Source organism: Archocentrus centrarchus, chromosome 3, assembly GCF_007364275.1.
Source record: "Archocentrus centrarchus isolate MPI-CPG fArcCen1 chromosome 3, fArcCen1, whole genome shotgun sequence".
NCBI classification, from domain to species: domain Eukaryota; kingdom Metazoa; phylum Chordata; class Actinopteri; order Cichliformes; family Cichlidae; genus Archocentrus; species Archocentrus centrarchus.
In genome coordinates, this window is record NC_044348.1 from 16,382,578 (window position 1) to 16,406,722 (window position 24,145).

General features: G+C 41.4%; 1 protein-coding gene across 1 annotated transcript; it reads left to right on the forward strand.

Moving 5' to 3' along the window:
- The first annotated feature begins 811 nt into the window (after positions 1 to 811).
- pkd1l2a (polycystic kidney disease 1 like 2a) lies at positions 812 to 23,492 on the forward strand. The gene is made up of 41 exons (XM_030726268.1): positions 812 to 1,169; positions 1,733 to 1,891; positions 1,983 to 2,171; positions 3,362 to 3,472; positions 4,820 to 4,967; positions 5,053 to 5,282; positions 5,375 to 5,785; positions 5,879 to 6,006; positions 6,166 to 6,313; positions 6,691 to 6,892; positions 7,142 to 7,253; positions 7,331 to 7,472; positions 7,593 to 7,820; positions 8,249 to 8,391; positions 8,495 to 8,674; positions 8,814 to 8,951; positions 9,322 to 9,468; positions 9,560 to 9,684; positions 9,760 to 9,880; positions 10,034 to 10,162; positions 10,242 to 10,467; positions 11,450 to 11,640; positions 11,747 to 11,977; positions 12,177 to 12,278; positions 12,416 to 12,594; positions 12,686 to 12,832; positions 12,923 to 13,122; positions 13,410 to 13,636; positions 13,724 to 13,940; positions 14,034 to 14,506; positions 15,255 to 15,351; positions 15,457 to 15,597; positions 15,687 to 15,872; positions 16,156 to 16,486; positions 17,463 to 17,596; positions 17,688 to 17,815; positions 17,906 to 18,066; positions 22,252 to 22,462; positions 22,592 to 22,693; positions 22,780 to 22,911; positions 23,064 to 23,492. Exons 1-41 carry the CDS (start codon positions 812 to 814, stop codon positions 23,232 to 23,234), a joined length of 7,536 nt encoding a protein of 2,511 aa, XP_030582128.1. The 3' UTR covers positions 23,235 to 23,492.
- Positions 23,493 to 24,145: the final 653 nt, after the last annotated feature.

The window sequence follows — 24,145 nt, forward strand, 5'->3', positions numbered from 1 at the left end:
AGGTCCTGACACATACTACCTATACATAGGATGCTCACAAAAAAAAAATATTATTCACTCCTGTTATTTCCAGTGTGATAGAATTTGAGCTGAAAATGTTTATAACAAGTTCAACAACAACAGTGTTTATTGACCCATAATTCATAGTTATACTATTCTTATTCACCCTTGAATTCAAAATTGCGATTATACTGAAGCAAAAATCTAAGTGTTACTTAATTTGGTGATGATTTTTCTGGTGGAAATTAAATAAAAAGTAAAAGATAAATAAGACCTGTGAGCCATTACACTGAGCATGCACAATGAACACGAAGCATTTTTCCACAGAAATACATTTTTCCATGTCACAGCAGGTAAAAAAACTTACTGTCATGCTGTCACTATTTGCACTTGAATAGGACAGACATGGTCCATGTAATTAGTAACAAGAAAAAAGTCTGCCATGAAAAATGTTTTCTGTTTTATTGCAAAATCACTCTTTTAATTTTCCCCTCACAATCTGAAATTTAGTAATTGATTATAAAAGTATCAATAACTGTATTTTAACTTGAATGTTTCTCTGAACAAGATCAAGCTCACACTGATGAGGGTTACATCAGGTCTGAATGAGAGGCTTATCTCACCCTGCTGGTTGTGAACGTCTGTAGTAACAGAGACAGAGGAGCTGTCTGAGGCTGTTGACAATGAGCTCTTAACCCTTTTCACCCTTTTGTTTGACTCCAAAAATTACGGGCACATCACAAAGCTCTGCAGCAATCAAGGAAACCATCCCTGTCAGAGCTGCTGACGTCATAACTTTCTTAAAAACAAGATGTTGCCAGAGTCTGGACAGCGTTCAGCTTCAGAGATGAACAGAAAGACTTCAGCTAAGCTCACTTTGGTGGTTTTCTTCCTCTGGTGGGGCTGTCATGCTGAGGAAGATCCTGGAGCTCCATCCTGCCCGGAACACCAGGAAGGTTTTGACGGCTCTTGCTATGAGTTTGTGGCTCTGCAGCAATCCTTTCGAAGTGCTGAAGGATGGTGTGAGCAAGGTGGAGGACACCTCACCTTTATCCTGAATGATGAGACACAGCAGTTCCTTCAGAAGCACCTGGAGCCTGACAAGAACTGGTGGCTCGGAGTGGCACCGGCCGCTCCGAACCTCACGCTCGATTCTGCGGTCACTGAGGGTGAGAGGGGGCAATGAGGACTTCTTTTTTTGTGAATGTGCATGCATTAGAATATTATACTGGACACCTAGAAAAAAGCTTTGTCAAAAGTTCATGAAATTACTGCCATTTCATAATAGACAATAACTTCTTTGAAACGCAAGCTATAAAATTTTTGTATTTTGTTTCATGCATCTACAATAAAAAAGACACAAGTGGTCACTGATAATTTTTCAAAGTGGACTGTAAATTTCAGATGGGGAGACATTATTGCCTTGACTGCTATCTCACTGGGCAGCTTGTATGTGCAATGTAAATAACCGCGATGTGTTTGTTTACTGACATTTGCCCAGTTGGATATCTAAGCCAGCAGGTGTAATGAGAGATAATTCTCAGTCTTTTGAACTATTCAATGGGGCAGCTGTCACAAGGCCTAATTTATTTGCGTCACAGAGAATAGGTCTTTATCTTTTATTCACCTTATCTGTTCTTAATTGCAACAAAAGAAAACAAATGGAGATGTAGTAATAACATTTCTACTGTGTTTCGCTTGATTATCAAAAGTAAATATTGTGCTTTTTCAGGTGTTCTCGCGTGGCTGGACGGCTCAGATGTCAGTTACAGTAACTGGGTAAGCCTGCCGGATGATCAAGCAGCCTGTGTGTATGTTCTCAGACATTCAGGCTTCCAGTGGGAAGCTACGGAAAACTGCAGCCAGGAATTCAACTTCATTTGCCAGTTTGGTACGCACTCTAAATTAACTTCAGATATAGCAATGAAATTATGTTGTGTTTGTTCCGCTTATGGTTTTGTGGTTTGTTTGTTTTTTTTCAGATTCTGGGCAATCAGTTGCATGTGATGGCCAAAATGCTACACTGCAGTGTGGCTCTGGTCAAGTTATAGAGATTGACGACAGCTTCTACGGGCGGAAAACAATCCACTACTGCCGATCCAAACTTGCAACCTCACCCACTTCCTCCCAGGAAGAGTGCAGCTGGATAGACCTAGTAGATTCTGTAACAGGTATTGTGAATCATACTGTATACAAGTATATTTTTAATTGACATGATCTAGCTTTTGATAGCAGCTATAATACAGAAACAGAAAAAACCATAAACATCGATTGAGTTATTCCTCATTTACTTGACAAGTTATGTTGCTTGTAACCTTAAATGCTATGGATACATGCAGTATTGTCTTTATTAAAGCCACATTGCCGAGAAGGCAAGAAAAACTTACTAAAAACACCACAGATTAGGTTTTTGTTCCATGATTTGTGTCAAGCACAGAAGCCATGATTGCTCTGTGATTGCAGACAAAAGGATTATACTGCCAGAAAGCACATTAGTGTAATCCCTCCCTGTCGGAGCTGAAAGATGGGCTGGAGTGAATATACATTCATATTCACAGCTTTCTAGGATTAGTAACCAAATGGTTATTGCTTCTCCCTCTCCCGTTTACACGTTTACACGAAGCCGTTTTCACTGGAAACGGTGTCGTTTTGATGCGTTTCAGCCTTTCGTTTACACGATGGCGTTTCAGAAACGATCCGCGTTTACACGAGGACATGTGAAACGATGAAAACGATGTAGTTCTCATGCCAGGCCACAAGTTGGCGTTGGTTTTCTCTTTGCAAAGTTTGTTTATGCAAGACGCGCATGCGTGGAGTGACACAGTAGGTAGTGCGGCAAATTGTTCATTACTTACAAAACGGCCAATGTGAGAGGTTTTGTGTGGACCGATGATGAGGTTGGATCGCTGCTGCACACAACGCTGAATTACAAAACGGTAAAAACACAGGAAAAGCATAAGAAGCACTCGTGAATCCGCGAGTACTGTTTATCAGTTTGCGCGTGCGCGAAAAACTGTGGCCGTCGCAACCATAGTGCGCATGTGCGAGTCGAGCGTTTTCAAATCATCCCGGTTTCAAGTGTTTACACGAAAACGCAAGCCGGTGCGTTTCTGAAACGCTCCACTCTGGACCCCGTTTCTGAAACACATCGTTTTCACTCTGTTGTCGTGTAAACAGAAGGGCGAAACGCATCAAAACGACACCGTTTCAAAATGAAAACGGTCTCGTGTAAACGGCTGTTATACAGTCTCGTTAGAAGCTTGTAGAAACATAGCAAGGATTGTTGAAATTTGATAAGATGAATGCTTTTTGAACATAACATCATTGCCATGTGCTCCGCTTACTGTATACGTTATTCCAGCTCAGTGCCACGGACTGCAGGTTTGCCAGGCTGCCGTGGATCGGAGTACCTTTGTTGACCCGTGTCCGGTGCTGGGAAGTTACCTGTCTGTAGAATACCGCTGCAAGAATGGTCAGATGCACAAGTTTTATTTTTACTTCCACTAAACGTACGCATTTCTCCAGAAAAGCTACATAACTTCAGCCATATTATTGAACATTATTTGAAGAGTTCATTTGAAACCATTTCTAAGAGCCACTGCTAAAATGCTTACAACAGCACTAATTTGACTGATACGTTATTGACTGAATTAAAGAGTAGAGCTCAGTTTGAGAAAAGTGAAAAATGAAATAAAAAATAATAACAAAAACCCCAAACTAGTTTAAATAATATTACTTGGAGTTCATTTTTTTAAAATCTTGGTTTAGGATGAACTATTTTTGCAGATGATCTTTGTAGTTATCATTTTACTCAAAAATACAGCACTGTGCTAAAGTCTTGAGCCACCTCTCTTTCTTTTATATTTTGCTAGAAAAATGGGAAATAGGTGCAACAGTTTATTAAAACATGCAAACATTCATGAAAATATAGTATGTCAGGCAAAAACAGAGTTTGTTCAAGTCAAACAAGCTTGAAAGTCGGTATTTGGTGTGACCATGTTTATTCTTCAACACAGCCTGAACTCTCTTAGGCAGCTTTTTTCTCATTTCTTTAAGTAGGCTTCAGGACACACAGACTATATAGTTCTTCGGGCTTCATTCAAAGCTCTTCGTTGCCAGTCATTTCCCTTAACTTGCCAGTCAGTTCCTTAAGAATGGCTTCCTCAAAGTCACCCTTCCACTGAGACCATTTCTATTGAGGCTTCAATAGAATAATAGATGAATCAATTGAACAGGAAGATGCATCTCTCAAGTCCTGGGTCAGGGCTTTGCTGGACATTTTCCCCCTATTTCTTAAGGACATGACTTTCAGATTCTGTTCATCTGTTGCAGATAGATTTTCAGGCCTGCCACTTTTGTTTTCCTCTTGTCCGATTTCCTCAGTTTTTAAGGATACACTGCACAGCATGTCAAGATATGCCAAGTGTTTAGCTAATAGCTCTTTGGGAATCACCTTGTTGCTGCAAAAATGCTATTTTATGAAAATTACAAGACAGTCTGACTCCTTGGTAGCAACATAGTTGTTAAGTTGTTATTTCATGTCATGTAGATTTTGTTGATTTTGTGTGTATATATTGGTTTGTTTGTTTAATGGGTCTGAAATAAAATGTTATTATCATCATCATCAAATATAAAGAAACGAGTGACTTCTTCACAGTGCTGTATTCACAGAGTTTCACTTGTTGAATTAAACGCATCAGTCTACACTCAGTAAATCATAATGACAAGCTGGTAAAAACATATCCTTGGTGCAAATGATGAAATGATCTTTGATTGTCTGTTTCCATGATTCTAATTCAGTGATGTGATTTCCTCCCAGGACTTCAGCTGCTGATGAGTAAACTTGCAGCTGTCTTTGATAACGTCACCATCACTGTGAAGTGGCTCCTTCATCCGTTTCAGGGAAACTTAACATGCACACTGAATGCTGGAGATGGCCACACTATTGATCCGTACAGCCCAGAGGAGTGAGCAAGCATTTGCGGTTGACCAGATATGATAGATGGATCTTAGTACTTTATTCATATAACAAAAATTGTTGTTTCCTTGCAGAATGGAGAGCACAATTATACACAAATTCACACATCCTGGTGTCTTCGTGGTCGGAGTGGAGTGCTCTACCAGTGACTGGCATGTTGCAGCCCAGAAATCCATAACCGTTCAGGAGCCAGTCGGAGATTTCAGTGTAATCAAATGCAATGGCCAGAATATGTCAACAGGTGGCACTAAATGCAATGCCCTTTTTGGTAGGCCAGTTCAAATCCAGCTTACAGTGGAGGCAGGTGAGTCACTGACCCTATAGGGGGTGCAACAATACTTCTAATAAAGCATTTATCAAAAATAGATAATTTAGTTCTCTTTTTTCTGTAACCAGGTACAAATGTTTCCTACACAATTCATCATGAAGCCTATTTAGTTGCAAACTTATCAGCGGACAGAGGAATCACAGCACACAATATTACCCTGAATGCAAGTGTGGTGGAGAACCTCGGTGGTGGCTGCAACAACTTCACTTTATCAGCATCTAACAGGGTCACAACTCGCACAGTGTCTGCTAATCTGGAGCTGTGTCTGCTGCAGCCTGTTGAAGGCCTGCAGGCTTCTGTGATTGCACAGGAAGATGTATGTCCCGACTCCGGTGATCTCATCATTGGCGTTTCTTTGGAGCGAGGAGCCCCTGTGGAGCTGCTCTTCACACTCACTGGAGCTGAGGACACACTTTCAGAGAGCAGAGACTTGCTTGGTGACAGCTTACAGATGTATACATTCTCCAGCCCACTTGAAGGTACTCAAAGCTTGAGTCCTGTTAAGATAAAACAAGTACCAGTTGTATATGATATGTGCCCGGTTTGATTAAATGTGATGTTTTTTGGTAAAGGATCTCTGAAAGTGAAAGTGAAAGCCACAAATGCCCTTTCATCCTCTGATATCGATGTGGACTTAGGGAAGATACTCGAAGCTTGCCAGAATTACTCCGACTTTTCACCGGGCAAAGATGAAAACACAGTAAAATATAAAATATCATTTTAAACAGAAATAATATGGAAACTTGTGCAAATATATATATATATATATATATATATATATATATATATATATATATATATATATATATAACCTGTTGCACTAATGACTGCAGCACAATGACTTTGTTTTCATCTGCAGGCAGATAATGTGAGTGATGATGATTCGGCTGATTTGAAAATAACTGCTACTCCTGATACTTTGGTTGACTACACTCAGCAGGTTACACTCACAGTAACTGGAACTGAATCCCTGTCCAGCAAAGAACTGGCATTTGAATGGAAATGCAGTAAGTACACTAATTCACTGATCACTCCCAAGTTTTTAATGTTTTGTAATCATGGCCTATTGCAAAACAAACTTCAAAACAAGGTAGCTTAAAATATTTCCTGGTTTTAATAACACGTGTAATATGATGCATGGACCAAAGGAAAGCTGGTTATTCAGATCCCTGTTCAGATCACTCAAACTTTGTCTCTGTTTTATCATATGCAGTCAGTCTCTGTGGCGTTATACCCTAAGTCAAAAAATACTGCGCAGATATATCACATGAAAGAATACTGTATGAGACTGTAGTTGTAGCAGATGGAGTATATGTTTCACTGTGTTGTTGTTGTTGTGTTATATTAACACTCTGTTTCTGCTTTTTTTTTTTTTCCCACACAGGAGGAGATTGCAAATGCAAAAACAAAACAATGGCTAAAACTCATGTGATTGAAACAGATTGCCTTCCAGATCCATTCGAGATGTTCAGATACATTTTGAGAGTGAAGCGAAGAACTTGGTTTAGGAAGTGGACTGACCTCGCTTCAGCCTCTAAGTGTGTCTCTGTTGTTCCTTCAAAAGAACTCACAGATGTCACCATCAGGTAAAATGATTTAACTTAGAAAAACAGAAGCACAAAGCTTGTTTTGTGTCTATTTTTTAATGTTACATTTACATGCTCTTGAAAATAGAAGAGAAAATATATGTGAATTAAACAATGTCACAAGACTGGAAAAACTGGATTAGGAACCACAATCAGTATAAAACTCTGCCATACTCAATCCTCTTTTTTAGGTTATACCTTTATAATTACATAATTATTACTTAGGTTTTTTTACCTTTATTCTTGCAGTTGTGATAATTGTGCTTCAATAAATGTGAACGACCATGCAAAGCTAAGGCTGAGCTGTGTGACAACGTGCCCACTTGTAGTTTGGTATATTGAGGATCTCAAACCTTTGACAGTAAGTATGAAATAACACACAAAAATGTGGGGAAAAAAGTCTCACGTGACACGTAATAACTAATGAGTTCTCCTTAGGGTAGCCTCAGCAGATGCTATTCCAAAGCAGGAAGACAGCCACCTACGGAGAAGCAGGATGGCAACACTGAATATACGGTACACAGCCAGTACCTAAAAGTTTCAAGAGACATGCTGCGCAACATCACTGTAATTGCTTATGGTGTGTTTTCATCTCATAGTTAGGCATAAAGTTCTCATTTTAAGACATTTTAAGGGCTTGATCAAAAGCCATATTAAAAAAAAACATGTTGCACCTAATACTTATATGTTGACTTAATAGGCAAGAAGAAGCCTGGTTTTGTCAAGTACACACTTCCTATACCAGACCTCGAGCCAACTGAACCTCCTACAGCCTCAGCAGTCACAACTGATGCAGCGATGGAGCCCTCAGTCCCCTCATGTACCATCTCCCCACCATCAGGAACTGTGCTCGATGCTTTTGACATCACCTGCAAACCAACGTCTTTCTGCTCTAAAGGCTGTCTTTATTGTTTCAAGACCAACACAGGTGACAGTGTGGTGTGGGGTGTAATCAGTGATACTGCTGAAAGCAATCTAACAGTTTTTATTTTTGGTAGTTTTAGCCTTTAAACAAGCAGCTGCAAGCAAACTGTCAGTAATCACAACACAGTTTCTCAGGAAATCTCTCTGTCTAGTAAAAAAAAAAAATTACACATAGAAGAATTTAAAAAGAGCTTTTGGGATGGCTGTGGCTCAGGAAGTAGAGTGGGTCGGGAAGTCAGGGGTTCAATCCCCAGCTCCTGCTGAGTGAGTAGAAATTTCCAGTTTCTTTGAATAAGCCTCTGACATGGACACCAAATGTAAGTTTAAAAAAGTAAATTAGTTTTACTATTAATACTTCTGTATTAATCTGTGCGTAGGTTAATAATCAAGAGCCGAGTAAAACTGTGCTAAACTGCGTCTTTTGTCTTTTAGGCACACATCTACGATGCAGTGCTTCAAATGAGGTGAAATCGGTCTTCTTGCCTCTCGGCGATGCAAACAACAAGTACAGTTTGTCTGTTGTGGTGACTGTGAAAAATGAATATCAAACAGCAACTTCAACTGTCATCACTCAAGTTGGTCATCAGACAATTGATTGATTGTTTTTTTTTTAACATACAAAAGGAAGATTAGAGGAGTCCTCCTGATTAATTAAATAATGTGTTTATCTACCTTAAGGTACGTAAAAGTGACTCCAGTGCCTCCATCAGCGCTCTCCAGTCTGCAGTGGAGGACTCTGTGAGTCAGTTAGAGCAGCACGGTCTGCTCACCGGTGAGGCGCTCGGACAGATATTTGCTTCTGTTTCTGATATGCTGAATACAGTCAGTGACCAAGCTCAGAAGGATGAGAGGTCAAAGGTAACAGGATGCAGTCAATGTTATAACTGTAGAGGTTAACACTGCTTTATTATTTATGAGGTGCACAACTTGTGAGTGAGTGAGTGAGTGAGTGAGTGGAGAACTCCATGATGTTAATCAGCATTTCCTTCTTTTTCAGCTAAGAGAGCAAATGCTGACCAAAATGACTGCAGTTCTGCATGACTCCCCCAGCAACACAACTCAGGAGGTGCAAGTGACCGCCAGAGCTGTGGCGGGACTCACACAGCGCTCAGATGAGCTCAGCCCTGCTGCTCAAGTATAGTATATTAGATACGTTCAACAAAATACAGAAAATGCCTTGGTATTTTCCATTAGATGTGTAATAAAAAAGTGCAAAACAGACAGCCTGTTTTAATAGTATTTAAAATAGTATTTAATTATGTGAAAGTGGCCTTTTTAGTGAGACTCTTGAGTATGACTCTTTTTCCAGTAGGTCAAATAATTGCTGAATTATCTGTGCAATGACTACATTTTGGAGTGATATTAACAACAAGCTGAAAACAAAGGCCTATTTCAATTTGAAACGTGTGCTGCTCTCAGCGTAATCATCAGCCCTTTTGAAGGGTGGGCGCAGATCATCACTAAACCTTTTTTGTGGTTTCTGCTGTTGGATTTTCTCTTTTCAGGAGGAAGCAGGTTCACTGCTGGTAGACCTCAGCTCCTCCCTCAACACTATCCATGTCAATCAACAGAGCACAGATCATGTAGAAGTTGTGCGAGCAGCTGCACCCATAATTGAAGCAGCCAGTAATATTTTGAATGTTTCATCAAACGTGAGACCAAAATTATAATAGTTCATGCTAGATTTCATTCCTAATCTCACTGCGGTCTTTAACAAATGAGATATTATATGTTCTCCTCCAGAAAAAAGTCTCAGAGTTTCTTCTGACTGGGATAAACAATGTTCAGAGTGCTCTGCTGAACGATAAAGAGCTGAATGGAGAACCTGCCATCATTGAGTCCGGCCAAATAAGTGTGTATGTGAACAGGTAAGAGATGACTGGCACTGACTTGAATGTGTACTCAAGAATTTCTGAAGATAATTATGACACTGTCTCCTCCAGAGTATCTCCAAAAAGGATGCAAACGATGGGTATAAATGCTCAGAAGAGTAGCTCCTCAAGATTTTCCTTCCCTGCTCTACCTCCTGATACTGTGTCTCCAGAGGAGCCCGTGGACGTCAGAGTAAGTGTGTGCACACTGGAGGGGAAATGCACATAATCAGCATATTTTGTAGCATCTTTTCTGAGGGATACTAAGGCAGAAGATTGTATATGGAATAAAAAGGCTATATGTAATTAATATGAGACACTTTTTATTGTATTACCTGCTTTCTAGATGATGAGTTTTGAGAAGAATCCATATTCTTGGAAGGAGGAGAACATCACAGGAACCGTAGGATCTGTTTCCCTCACCAGAATGAACGGCACTGTCATTTCTGTTGAGAAATTACCTGAAGAGATAGAGGTAATATTGTATAAGAGACACTTTCGTTTACTTCACTTTGGGTAGCATTTGTTGCATTATCTCTTTTCTGGAGTTTCAGATTCTCCTACCTCGGCTTGACATTGGGCAGGAAAACAGCACAGTCCTGGACCTCGCCAATTTCAGCACGTTAATAATTGACATTCCATCACCGGATGTGACACTGGTGCTGAAATTTGAGCCTTCTGAAGACACTTCCTTCATGCTGTTCCTGGGATATAAAGATTATCCAAATGATAAGGATTATGTAGCCAAGACAAAGATCCCTATAGAGAATGTGAGAGAAGGTCAGTGTTGAAGAAGAGGCCAGATTTTGTTTTTAGAAAAATATTAGAATACATGGTATATTATTTAACTTCTTTTCTTTATTTTCACCTCCTGGTTCTTTAGAGATCTGTTTCTTAAAATAAGTATCATCATCACACACAAACCTCTGCTTTGAATTGACACTCTGTTACTAATTAAATTTCCTTCTAATTTTATACAACATGCAGTCACGTGAAAAAGAGTTTTCACAGGACTGCACAGAGCCCTGTGAAAAATTAAGTACACCCTTACTGGTTACATAGGAATTAAGAGGGTAAGTAGCAGCCAAATGTGCTTGATTATTTGATCATCAACAAGTGTGACCATCTTCGCAAAAGCAGAGGTTTTTTCAAACCTGACCCTAAGCCTGAAGCCTTCAGGTGTGTGTTAACATAATCCCACAATCTTCCCAGGAGTGGACATCCCAGCATTGCGTGATCACCATGATCATTGCGTGAATACAGTGATCATGCAATGCTCAGAGAAGCTGCAAAAAAACCAAGAGCCACATTTCAGACTATACAGCCCTCAGTTAGCATGTTAAATATTAAAGTTCATGACAGTACAGTTAGATAAAAACTCAACAAGAACTGGTTGTTTGGAAGGGCTGCTAGGAGAAAGACTTTTCTCTCTAAAAAAAAAAGGGTGGCTGCACCACTTAAGTTTGCAAAGTTGCATTTGAACAAACCAAAAGACTTCTGGAACAACATTCTTTGAACAGACCAAAGTGAAGACCATAATGCACAGCACCACATTTGGCTAAAATCAAACACAGCATATCAGCACAAACACCTCATACCAACTGTCCAGTATGGTGGTGAAGGGGTAATGATTTGTGACTGATCATGCATACTGAATAAATGAGAATTTGCTGCATGTGTAGATGTAAATCTGCATTAAGGTCAAAGTATTCCTCATTAAGTCAGTGTAATGTCCTCTGTCTCTCTCTCTGTTGTAACACAGAAGAAAAATTTACCTGGGTGCTGAGTCCCAAAGATAGAACAGAAGACACTGGAATTCACTACCTTGTTATAAGGCCCATTGTAGAACCAGGAACCAAATCCATCAACAGCAGTGTCACTGTCATTTCTATTGCTGCTCAGTGCAAATACTGGAATGAAACTGAATCTTTTTGGAGTGAGGATGGCTGCAGGGTGGGTTAAAAAAAAAAAAAAAAGGACACATCCACAATGATTGCATTACTGCATCCTTGAAATGTGAAGTGTGAGATTTGATCAGCTGGTTTTCGGTTTTTCACAGGTTGGGCCTCTCACCACACCTTTGGTCACTCAGTGTCTCTGTAACCACTTGACTTTCTTTGGAAGCTCTTTCTTTGTCATGCCTAACTTGGTGGATGTGTCCCGCACTGCTGAACTTTTTGCTACATTCACCAACAACCCCGTGGTGGTGTGTTTTGTTGGGGCCATTTTTGCTGCTTATCTGTTGGTGCTTGTATGGGCACGCAAGAAAGACATCCAAGATTCAGTCAAGGTAATTCGGAGTAAAGAGCTTCACCAGTTTACACTTTTTTGCTCTGATCTAGTTCAGACGTTCCTGCTAACACAACATAATATGAAGATTTCAAAGTGCTCCATTTTGGTTTGATAATTCAGTGTTTATTTCCACTCTATGTCTTTAAATTTTCCCTTTTTTAAATCCCTAAACGTTGTTTCTTCCCGTTCACTTACAGGTCAAGATAACGGTTCTTGAGGACAATGACCCCTTGGCTCAGTATCGTTACCTGCTGAGCGTCAACACAGGGCACCGACACGGGGCATCCACCTCCTCTCAAGTCAGTGATGTTGATGCAGACTTAGAGGGACAAACAGCAACAACAAAACAATCTAAAGTTTTTGTTGCATAACATATGATGCTGATATTCTGACAACTCTCATGATCCAAGCCTTGACTGACCATTTTTTGTTCCAGGTGACCGTAACTCTTCTGGGTACAGAGGGAGAAAGTGAGCCCCACCACCTGACAGATTCTGAGAAGCCTCTGTTTGAGAGAGGTGGGGTGGACATGTTTCTGCTGACCACACACTTTTCTCTTGGAGATCTGCAGAGCATAAGACTGTGGCACGACAACTCTGGAGATCATCCTGCATGGTGTGTGGGTTAGAGGGAAAAAGACTAATGTTAAGCTTGAGTTTGTATCATTACTTTGAGCACAGTAGATAATTATTTGTGCAATGTGCAGGTATGTCAGCAAAGTGGTGGTGCAGGATTTGGAGACTGGTCAAAAATGGCACTTTCTGTGTAACTCCTGGCTGGCGGTAGATATGGTAGAGTGCACTCTCGACAAGGTATTCCCAGTAGCAACAGAGATGGATCTGAAGAGATTTAGGTGAGACCTGTCATGGATACATGGAATTTGAGTTCACTTTGTTTCATATACTTAACTTTCTATAATTGCTTTTCTTAAAAAACTCTTCAGTAATCTGTTCTTCATGAAGACAGCCAAGGATTTTCGTGATGGCCATATTTGGTTCTCTGTCATTAGTCGGCCTCCCTGCAGCACGTTCACACGTGTGCAGAGAGTGTCCTGCTGCTTTTCTCTACTGCTGTGCACCATGCTGACCAGCATAATGTTCTGGGGCATCCCTACAGACCCCTCTGAGCAGACGATGGACCTGGGTATGTAGCAAAATATAAACTACTCAAAGCTTTCATAAAGCTGCAAACTACGCAGGTTAGGTAATTAAGGTGTGTCATGGTCAAAGGATTTAATGTGCTGTTTGATTCTTAGATTCTTGTTTATTGTGAGTTTTGGATTCCTGCTTTGATTTTATTATAATTCTAGTCATCCTGAGCTTCAGTTTTTCTTGTATTTTCCTGTTTTACATCCTGTTTTACTTTGAAAGGTAGCTTTCTGTGGCTTCTTGTTTCACGTTTTTTTTCAAAGTAAGACTCTTGCTTTGCAGGTCACATCGAGTTTACCTGGCAACAGGTTATGATTGGTGTTCAAAGTTCAATCATCATGTTTCCCATCAATCTCCTTATCGTGAGTATCTTCAGAAACACTCGTCCTCGAGAGAAAACCATGAAAGCAGATGTGTCGAAACAGGGGAAGAGCATTCGAGTTTCTCCTTCACAAACATCGTCCCCTCAGAAAGCGATGAAAGGCATCACACCAGATACTGTGATCAAGGTGAAAATGTCTTTTTTTTTTTTTTTTTTTACATCTTCAGATTAGCAAATATTCTGTTCTGTGTCTGAAGCATGGTTTCTTCATTAGGACATAAAAAGAATCACTCAGTCGCTCTCAAAGACCATAAAGAGCCCACTGCCACATCTGGAGCTCCACCCTGGTCAGCAGGCTGATATCAACACTCTGCTGTCCGTGGTGGAGGACATCATCAGACAGCAAAACAGAGCAGCTGGAGACTTCTACACTGATTCCTCAAAGAAGGATCCCTCTATGATCCTTAGTTTGGATACAGTGAATCTACAAGGTAAACTACACCATAACATTATAAATGCTTTTATAATCCATATCTAAAATTAAATACATCATTTATCCTCTTCCGGTGTGTTTGCATGGACAGAAACCAGTGTGTGGGGGAGCTCCAAGAAGACTTCAGATGTAGCCCGGAAGAAGAGCAATAACAGCCAGTACCTGTATAGGCAGCTGCAGCTTGTTGAGAAGGAACTTGGTATGTTGGGATCATCTCGGTTTCCAAATCCAGACAGCTACAGGCGAGCCATGCAGCAAGTTCAGGGAATGAAGGGTCTTCTGGAGTACCACCTGCCCCTCTCAAACCTGGATGGAGACGAATTTAATTGTTTCCCCAGTCGAGAGGAGAGTATCACTGAGAACACTAACAAGAAGTGCTGCCAAGGAGGACTGCCCTGGTGGTTTGTGTTTATCGGGTGGATACTCGTGGTTGCAACTAGTGGTGTGTCAGGATACTTCACTATGATGTATGGGCTGACTTACGGGAAAGACCGCTCTATAAGCTGGCTTATCTCCATGGTGGTCTCCTTCTTTGAGAGTCTATTTATCACTCAACCTTTAAAGGTGAGAAACATTATAGAATATACACGGGGAACAGGGAGATATTTTGATATTTTTAACTGATAACTGGAATTTGGAGCATTTCCAAGCACTGTTGAATCAGTTTTTATGTAAAATAATGCAATGATATGATATATTTACAAAAGACACTGGACTTTTGAGTTTTTCTTTGCAGGTCAATCTTTTCTTTCTGAACCAGTCAGTTCAGCTAATAGGTACCTTTCATTACATTCCACAGTATATTAGCAGATGTTTGCCGTAACAAGGAGCCAAATAAACCAAATTATTTATGGGCAATTTAGAATTCAGAATTAACCTAACCCCACAAACTGCATGTCTTTGGACTGTGGGAGGAAAATTGGGGAGAACATGCAAACTCCACACAGACAGGTCAAGGTGGATTTTAACTCAGGACCTTCTTGCTATGAGGCAGAGGTGTTAACCTCAAAATTAAAATTACATTTAATTCCAATAATCTGATGCAGAAACATTCAGCATATATTTATATATAAGTATATATGTATTTTTTTTTTTTAATAATGTCTTGATTCCAAAAGTCTTCATATGCTGTATGCTTTAACATTTTTATAAAAAAGAAACCCTTGAATGATTTTAATTGCTGATGCAAAGCTTACCAGGTCCTCTACTGATGTACTTCACAGTACCACAGTAGATTTTCTTATTTAGATATTTAATAAAATGATCATTATGGAGTCCTCTGGTACAAAAGTCTGAACCTCTTTTGTTGCAGGTTCTTGGTTTTGCAGCTTTCTTTGCTCTTGTTCTGAAGAAAGTTGACCAAGAGGAATACGGAGAGCCTCCTATAGACGAGAGTCTCAGAAGCCCAGGTAGTTTTCTTTTTTTTTGGTATCCTTACTTTTATTTTTTCTTTTGCACTGTTTTGCATTAAACAAAAAAAACAGTAAGCGGCCAATACAAAAATCCACCCTCAGATAATCCCGATGCAGTCCATTCAGCAAGGAGAGACAGCACCTGCAGTTTCTATAAACCACCACCTCCTACTGATATCGAGAGGATGTGGAACAACATGATTAAAGAACAGAAAGTCTTTGCTCTCATACGGGAGATTCTTGGTAGGAACACCACTTTGATCCAAAGCAACAAGAGGAACTGTTGTAACACATTTTAACATGCTAATGTAAGATATTTGTTTGTGATGCAGCCTATATGGGATTTATGTGGATGTTACTCCTGGTGGCGTACGGTCAGCGGGACCCTAATGCTTACTTTCTGACCCAACACATTCGCTACAGCTTCAGCAAAGGCATCTCAGACGTCATGAGTATTCAGGATGTGTTCAACTGGGCAAACACAACTCTGCTGAGCAACCTGTTTGGAGAGTTCCCAGGTCAAATATCTGCGATGCAATAGCTGATGCACAGTAATGCTTTGAAATTTGCAAATCTTTTCTACTTATATGGAAATGGGAATTTTTTTTTTTAAATCAGCTTATCTCAATTAAAAACAATTGTATCTAACAATGACATTAATAATTTAAATGCAATATATTAAAGGACTTCTGAAAATGTCTCAGTAACAACAACACAAACCATACAAAATCAATTATATATTTATGCAGTAAAGCATAAATATTCATGGGGATTTCTTTGTCATTTGGATATTTGCTGCAGGATTTATCACAGATGGAAACTCAAAGCTGGTGGGCAACGCTCGTCTCCGCCAGGTGAGGGTGCTGAAAAACTCTTGCCACACAGCTCTCTCCATGCAGCAGTCTGTCCCGCACTGTCACGCTCAGTACTCATGGGAGTTGGAGGACATGGGATCCTATGGCCCTGGCTGGACTCACTCTGTGGGTCATAACGCCTCAGTGAACATTCATGACCCGTGGAAGTACAAGTCTCAGAGTAAACTGAGGGCCTACCCAATCTGGGGTAGTGTGAAGTTCTACAGAGGAGGAGGGTTTGTGATGGATCTGGGGCCAGATTTACAGAACTCCAGCAGGTAGATATTTGTTCCAGCTGAAGTGGTCTCATTTAAATGATGTGAAGAGTAAAGTGAAATTATTTGTAGTAGAGGATTTATCCAACAATAGAATTACAAATGGAATGCAACTGTAGTGCTTAAGAATAACTGACAAGGGAGCTGTCAGGAAAAAATAGATCAGGTGGCAAAAATCTTTTGAAAGTGCTAATATTTTTAATAAAAACTGACATATTTGATGTAACTTGTGGGTTATCAGGTTAATCTTAACATTAAGTGAACTTAAATTCATGATGAATAGACTGAACAATCAGGAGTAATTGCTTTGGTGTGCGGGAATATGTGATGACTTCTCGCTTTAGTTTGTGACATTTTGTGACTAAATAAGGAATTATTTTATCAAAAAAGTCAATAGATTAACCAATAACAGAAATAGTTTTATCACACTGATCACATTTTTAGAAGTTTTAAAATTTGTCTGTTTAGGTTATAAATATGTTAATATATGCTTGAACTTCTTGTGCTTCTAAAATTATGCATAAAAAGTTCAGGTAGGCCACAAAGTCAGCAATAGTCCTGGAAGATCAGCTCACCTTGATGCCAGCCCAAATCAGCTGATGGTTCAGCTGGTACCCTTTCTCAATTAACATTCACTTATTAAATCACATCTGTGGTGCAGTGTGGGCTGATTTAGCCTGCCTAGAGCTGCTGCACATCTGCAATCCACTTTGCAAACAGCTCGTCCTGAGCGCTACCTTTCATGCTGCGTCTGAGATAAACAGTGTCATATTTCTTATCACTGACAGCTGCTCTGCCCTGTGCAGTCAGGAGACTGGCAAGTATAAATGACTGTATATGTAAAGAACGGTCTTATTTTGTGTCTCTGACGGGAATCACTGGTTCTGATTTGTCTTTTTATCCTTATAGGAAAGAACTCTTAGTCTTGGGTCATGTTTTAAAGTACATGTGTAAACCACATTAATCATTGCCTCATTAGAATCCTTCAGTACCTTTATGACAACACTTGGATTGATGTGTACACCCAAGCAATCTTCGTTGAGTTCACTGTGTACAATGCCAATGTAAACCTCTTCTGCATCATCACACTCATCCTAGAGACCACAGCGACAGGTAAGTAGTCCCAATTCAGATACTGTGTGAGCTGCACAACACCTTAACTGTTATGAGAACTACATAATCTGTCACGCCTCATCTCTTCTAGGAGCTTTCCAATTCCGTAGTCAACTTCAGAGTGTGCGCCTTTACCAGTCAACTGGTGGTCTTCATATCTTTGTCATGGCCTCTGAAGTCATCTACTTTCTCTTCATCTTCTATTACATGTTTGTTCAGGTGCACAACCTTTATCTTTTTTTTTGCTACCTTTACAAGTACAAGTACAAGTACGTATTAATGACAGTGCTTCTTACTATGTGTTAACAGGGAAAGCTGATGAAGAAACAGAAAAGGGCTTATTTCAAGAGTAAGTGGAACCTGCTCGAGTTGGCGATCATCATTCTCAGCTGGAGCGCCCTGTGTGTCTTCATCAAGAGAACTTTACTGGGAAATAGGGACGTGAACTTTTACCAGAACAACAAAGACCAGTAAGCAATAAGAAAAGCACAACTCATTCAAGTATATAATGATTAGTTGTAGGTTTATGAACTAATATATTGCTCTGCAGACCAGGAGCCGCATAAAGCAGTGGTTTTGTTTTTTTGTTTTTTTTTCCTGTTCCCCCAAAATACAAGGTCACAATTTAGTTGTATGACCATGCAATGATGAAGCTAACTGATTTTGACACAGTGCATACATCATGCTGTGTAACTAACACAGCATGTTAGTGTTTTGCTAAAACAAATTGTGTGCTTGTACAACCCCTTTGAGAAAAAAGCTCGGGCTTCAGGGTCTAAATGCTCCGTTTTAGACAGTTTTTTCTGCTCTTGGATGTCTGATGCCAGTTAAAAGCACATATCCTTAACATGATTATATGAGATGCAAAAGTTCCACCCATCTGCTGTTCAAGCCTTCAACTTGTGAGAGGCAGCCAGAATGCAGTTGGTTTAAAGGGACAGGAAAGGGAGCTAAATTGGCTTGTTTTAGTTGCTGGATGAACTGTGGGGCTTTGCAAAGGCCCAGTGTAAAGCCTTGATTATACTTTCACCGCCCATGAGTCCTTTAGCGTCCGCTTGGGTCAAGGTGAGGTGAATCTTGTCAGACAGTGAGCACAAGGGTCCATGCAGACATTTGCGTGCCTGTTTGTTTTTTTGTGACACGTGGACTGATCCACTGAAAATTTATATTACAGTGCACCAACTATGCATGCACCCCAAACGGTGGTCAAAGAGACTTAAAGGAACAGGGATGACTATTCAGCCATAAAGTGTAAACAACTGATGGGGATTTTTTAATCACCTTTATAGTGATCTATTGGCACTATTTTTATATCAGATAATAAAAGTATATTAGTCGCACACACACTGAATTAATGAACACTCTAGCCTTTAATGTCACTGGGGTGAAGGTAAGGCCTGTTATATCTGATGCTCACATGTGCTCAAGGCCTTGGTGGGAGGCAAGAACATCTGTTTTACATGACCTTTGTAAGAGAGGAGCTGAGCTGTCAACTGATCACCACCTGGTGGTGAGTTGGATCAGGTGGCGGGGGAAGATGCTGGACAGACCTGGCACACCTAAACGTATTGTGAGGGTGCGCTGGGAACGCCTGGCAGAAGCCCCAGTCCGGGAGATCTTCAACTCCCACCTCCGGCAGAACTTCGACAGCATTCCGAGGGAGGCTGAGGACATTGAGTCCGAATGGACCATGTTCCGCACCTCCATTGTTGAGGCTGCTGCTCAGAGCTGTGGCTGCAAGGTGGTTGGTGCCTGTCGTGGTGGTAACCCCCGAACCAGATGGTGGTCACCGGAGGTGAAGGGAGCCATCAAGCTGAAGAAAGAGTCCTATCGGGCTTGGTTAGCCTGTGGGACTCCGGAGGCAGCTGACAGGTATCGACAGGCCAAGCGGAATGCAGCTCGGGTAGTGGCCAAAGCAAAAACTCGGGTGTGGGAGGAGTTTGGTGAGGCTATGGAAAAAGACTTTCGGACGGCATCGAAGCGATTCTGGCAAACCGTCAGGCGACTCAGGAGGGGAAAGCAGTGCTTCTCTCACACTGTTTATAGTGCGGGGGGGTGCTGCTGACTTCAACTGAGGCTATAGTCGGACGGTGGAAGGAATACTTCGAGGACCTTCTGAATCCCACTGACACGCCTTCTGTAGTGGAAGCAGAGTCTGGGGATGAGGGGGATGACTTGACCATCACTGGGGGTGAGGTCACTGAGGTAGTTAAACAACTCCTTGGTGGCAGAGCCCCTGGGGTGGACGAGATTTGCCCTGAGTTCCTGAAGGCTCTGGATGTTGTAAGGCTGTCTTGGTTGACACGCCTCTGCAACATCGCGTGGAGATCTGGGGCAGTGCCATTGGATTGGCAGACCAGGGTGGTGGTCCCCATCTTTAAGAAGGGAGACCGGAGGGTGTGCTCCAACTTTCGGGGGATCACACTACTCAGCCTCCCCGGTAAGGTCTATGCCAGGGTGCTGGAAAGGAGGGTGCGTCCGTTAGTCGAACCTCGGATTCAGGAGGAACAATGCCGTTTTTGTCCTGGTCGTGGAACGCTGGACCAGCTCTTTATCCTCTCAAGGATATTCGAGTGTGCGCGGGAGTTTGCCCAACCAGTCTACATGTGCTTTGTGGACTTGGAGAAGGCATTCGACCGTGTCCCTCGGGGTGTCCTTTGGGAGGTTCTGCGGGAGTATGGGGTGTCTGGCCCATTGTTGCGGGCCATTCAGTCCTTGTACAACCACAGTGAGAGCTTGGTCCGTATAGCCGGTAATAAGTCGGATTCGTTTCCTGTGGGTGTTGGACTCCGTCAGGGCTGCCCTTTGTCACCGATTCTGTTCATAATTTTTATGGACAGAATTTCTAGGCATAGCCAGGTGGCGGAAGGCTTCTTCCTTGGTGGCCTCAGAGTCTCATCTCTGCTTTTTGCAGATGATGCGGTTCTGTTGGCTTCATCAGGGGGGGGCCTCCAGCTCACAGTGGAACGGTTCGCAGCCGAGTGTGAAGCGGCTGGCATGAGAATCAGCACCTCTAAGTCTGAGGCCATGGTCCTCAGCCGGAAAAGGGTGGAGTGCCATCTCCGGCTCAGGAACGAGTTCTTGCCTCAAGTGGAGGAGTTTAAGTATCTCGGGGTCTTGTTCACGAGTGATGGGAGAAGGGAACGGGAGATCGACAGGCGGATCGGGGCTGCACCGGTCCGTCGTGGTGAAGAGGGAGCTTAGCGTAAAAGCGAAGCTCTCGATTTACCGGTCGATCTACGTTCCAACCCTCACCTATGGTCACGAGCTTTGGGTAGTGACCGAAAGAATAAGATCGCGAATACAAGGGGCAGAAATGAGTTTCCTTCGAAGGGTGGCTGGCCTCTCCCTTAGAGATAAGGTGAGGAGTGCGGCCATCCAGGAGGGGCTCAGAGTAGAGCCGCTGCTCCTCCACATCGAAAGGAGCCAGTTGAGGTGGCTCGGGCATCTGATTAGGATGCTTCCTGGCCGCCTCCTGGGTGAGGTGTTCCGGGCATGTCCCACCGGGAAGAGGCCCCGTGGTAGACCCAGGACACGCTGGAGAGATTGTGTATCTCGGCTGGCCTGGGAACGCCTTGGGGTCCCTCCGGATGAGCTGGAGGAGGTGGCTGGGGAGAGGGAAGCCTGGGCTTCTCTGCTTAGGCTTCTTCCCCCGCGACCCGGCCCCGGATAAGCAGAAGAAAATGGATGGATGGATGGATGACCTTTGTAACCTCATGTTGTATTTCAGTAAAGTCTTATGACAGGTATGTTCCAAAAATGGTTAAATGGAATGATACTAGAGTTGTTATCTTAGCAGAGGTTTTAATAGAAGGAAGATCCTTCATTATGACACCTGCCTGAGATGTTGTGAACCATTGAGATACCCTGGTGACATTGTTTCTTTAGCCCATGTGGGATAAGAGTTGGCAGAGCCTCAACAGGTGATTGGTTGGGGTTCAAGTTTCATGGGTTATGGGCTGAGACTTGAGACTGAGCTAATATGTTTAATAAACAGCCTCCACCAGAACCTGCTCATCCCAGTGATTTGTTGAAAACTCTGGATTTAATTGGGTTTGAATTTTTGGCCAAAAGGAACATGGAGACCCCAAAAATAAGGAACTGACACAACAGCGTATAATCAAAGCTTTAAGGTGTGAAAAGATTATAAGGCTGTCTTAAAAGTCTAACACTTAGTTGTAAATGAACATTATAAGTCCACTTTAATCCGTTTAAAATTGGCCTTATTTTTTTTTTTTACAAAAAACTACAAAATAACATCTTGTTCAAGTAGGTTATTAATCTTGTGTGCACAAGATAACGCAAGCAAAATTCAAACAAGAAAAAAAACTTGTGCACAAAATCTGTTCACACAGGGGAAAAAAAAAAAAAATCACCTAACAGGACTTTACAGAGTTTCTCATAATTAGTATGAAGAAGGATGTGTGTGAAGTGCTGAAAGGTGTGTGTGTGTGTGTGTGTGTGTGTGTGTGTGTGTGTGTGTGTGTGTGTGTGTGTGTGTGTGTTATTTTAAGGCATATGCTCATTAATTGTTTGTGCCATTTAAAATCTTGATTTGTCACTGTTTGTAAAGTCATTTATTTGTATGCTACTGTGAGCTGTAAAGAAAATAAGATCTTTAAAACAAGGGTCTTTTCTGCTTCTGCTCTGTCCAGATTCACCAGTTTCCATGAAACGGCCAGAGCTGATGCGGTGCTTGGATATCTGATTGCCTTTCTGGTACTGCTGGCTACAGTCAAACTGTGGCACCTGCTGAGACTGAACCCCAAGCTGCACATAATTACAGCCACACTGCAGCGAGCTTGGACTGATATTTCAGGCTTCCTGGTGGTCATGACCATCATGTTTCTGGCCTACTCTATTGCTGTGAGGAGTTTCCCACACTTAATATCAACATGCTGCTGGAGTCCACGTTTCTCTGTTTTCTGTTTACTTTGTGAAATAGAACTCGTTTAAAAGGTGGTCATTGACACAGAGAAACTTTCTATTTTGCAGTCTAACCTGATGTACGGGTGGAAGCTGTACTCCTATCGGACTCTGCTTGATGCTGCACAGACCGTGGTCAGCTTGCAGCTTGGTATTTTTAACTATGAGGAGGTTAGTGTGAGACAATCCCAATTCTATTGCAGCACATTTTGGCAGCTCAACCTTCTTCACTGCATTTCTTCCTTCTGGTCCCTCAGGTTCTGAATTATAATCCAGTGCTCAGTGCTTTCCTCATTGGGTCTTGCATTGTGTTCATGACCTTTGTGGTGCTGAACCTCTTCATCTCTGTCATCCTGGTGGCATTCGCTCAGGAGCAGATACATCACAAGGTAACTCACACATACAGAGTCTGAAATATCTGAATGCTGTTGACACAAGTGTTTAGTTGTAATAGCAGCCACTTGCAAACACTAAAAAACAAAAACAGCTTGAGATGCCTTAATAACCCTTGAGTTGTACTTAAAGCTCATTGTTCTTGCAGCCATCAGAAGAGGAGGAGATTGTGGACCTGATGCTAATGAAAATCTGCAGTTTGTTTGGAATCAAATGTAAGAAAGGAGGAGGAGATGGCCTATCTGGGAGGCCAGATATTTCATCTGTGCCAAATAACACACTCAAAACAATTTCTTCTGGGAATATTCATGAGGGATGATAAGTCACCCTTCTGTCAGATAGACACTTTAAGACCCACAGAATGCTTTGCTTTAGTTCTTACTTGCCATGTCTAGCTTAATTTAGTTGTCATGTTGTTGCTTTGACTGAATATTTTTCTGTACTGCTACACAGCTGTCACCATTGTATGAGAAACTGAAACACTACAGATGGTAGAAACTGAGGGTAATCATGAAGTATATTAGACATTGTATGTAGAATGCAGTGTATTGTGTTTAACAAATAAATTTGTATTTCTGTCACTAAATCATGAACATAATGCATTTATTTCATAAAATAAGTACTCATGGATATTATTGGGAAATTGCTCTGGCATCCAGCTGGAAGGCTAATCAAAAAAGTCTATTTTATACAGAACTGTCCAGTAGTCAATAGTAACATACTGCACTGAACAATATGCTGAATTTAGGTATGCATTATATTTGCATGACCAACTACAAGGAGAATATCTCATAACAGATCAAATTTTTTAGAGTACTAATAGTATCTTCAAGATATATGCAAGATGCTTCACACTATGTGCAGTGGGTATTTTGTGTCTTAATAACCACACTGGTGGCTTAGCAAAATTGCCAAGACTGTGACTGCCTGCTTCAACCAAACCCTCCAGGTATCATCACCTGACCTTATCTCCTAATGTTGTATCCATTCCAGACAATTGGTGGGTTGACTCAAAAAAAAAAGGAATTTAAGACACTGCAAGCTCAGATAATTTCTGATAACACAGAATGCATACGGTCAAAAGCTATAGTTTCATGACCTGGACATCGGTGAAGCATAAATATCAGCATGCACAGTTATAAATTCTCATGTTGCTTTAATGTGTGCTGCTGTGTCTGGGATAACTGTTCTAAATTACCTGGAGATCTGAATTCTTTGCCTTATCCCTGT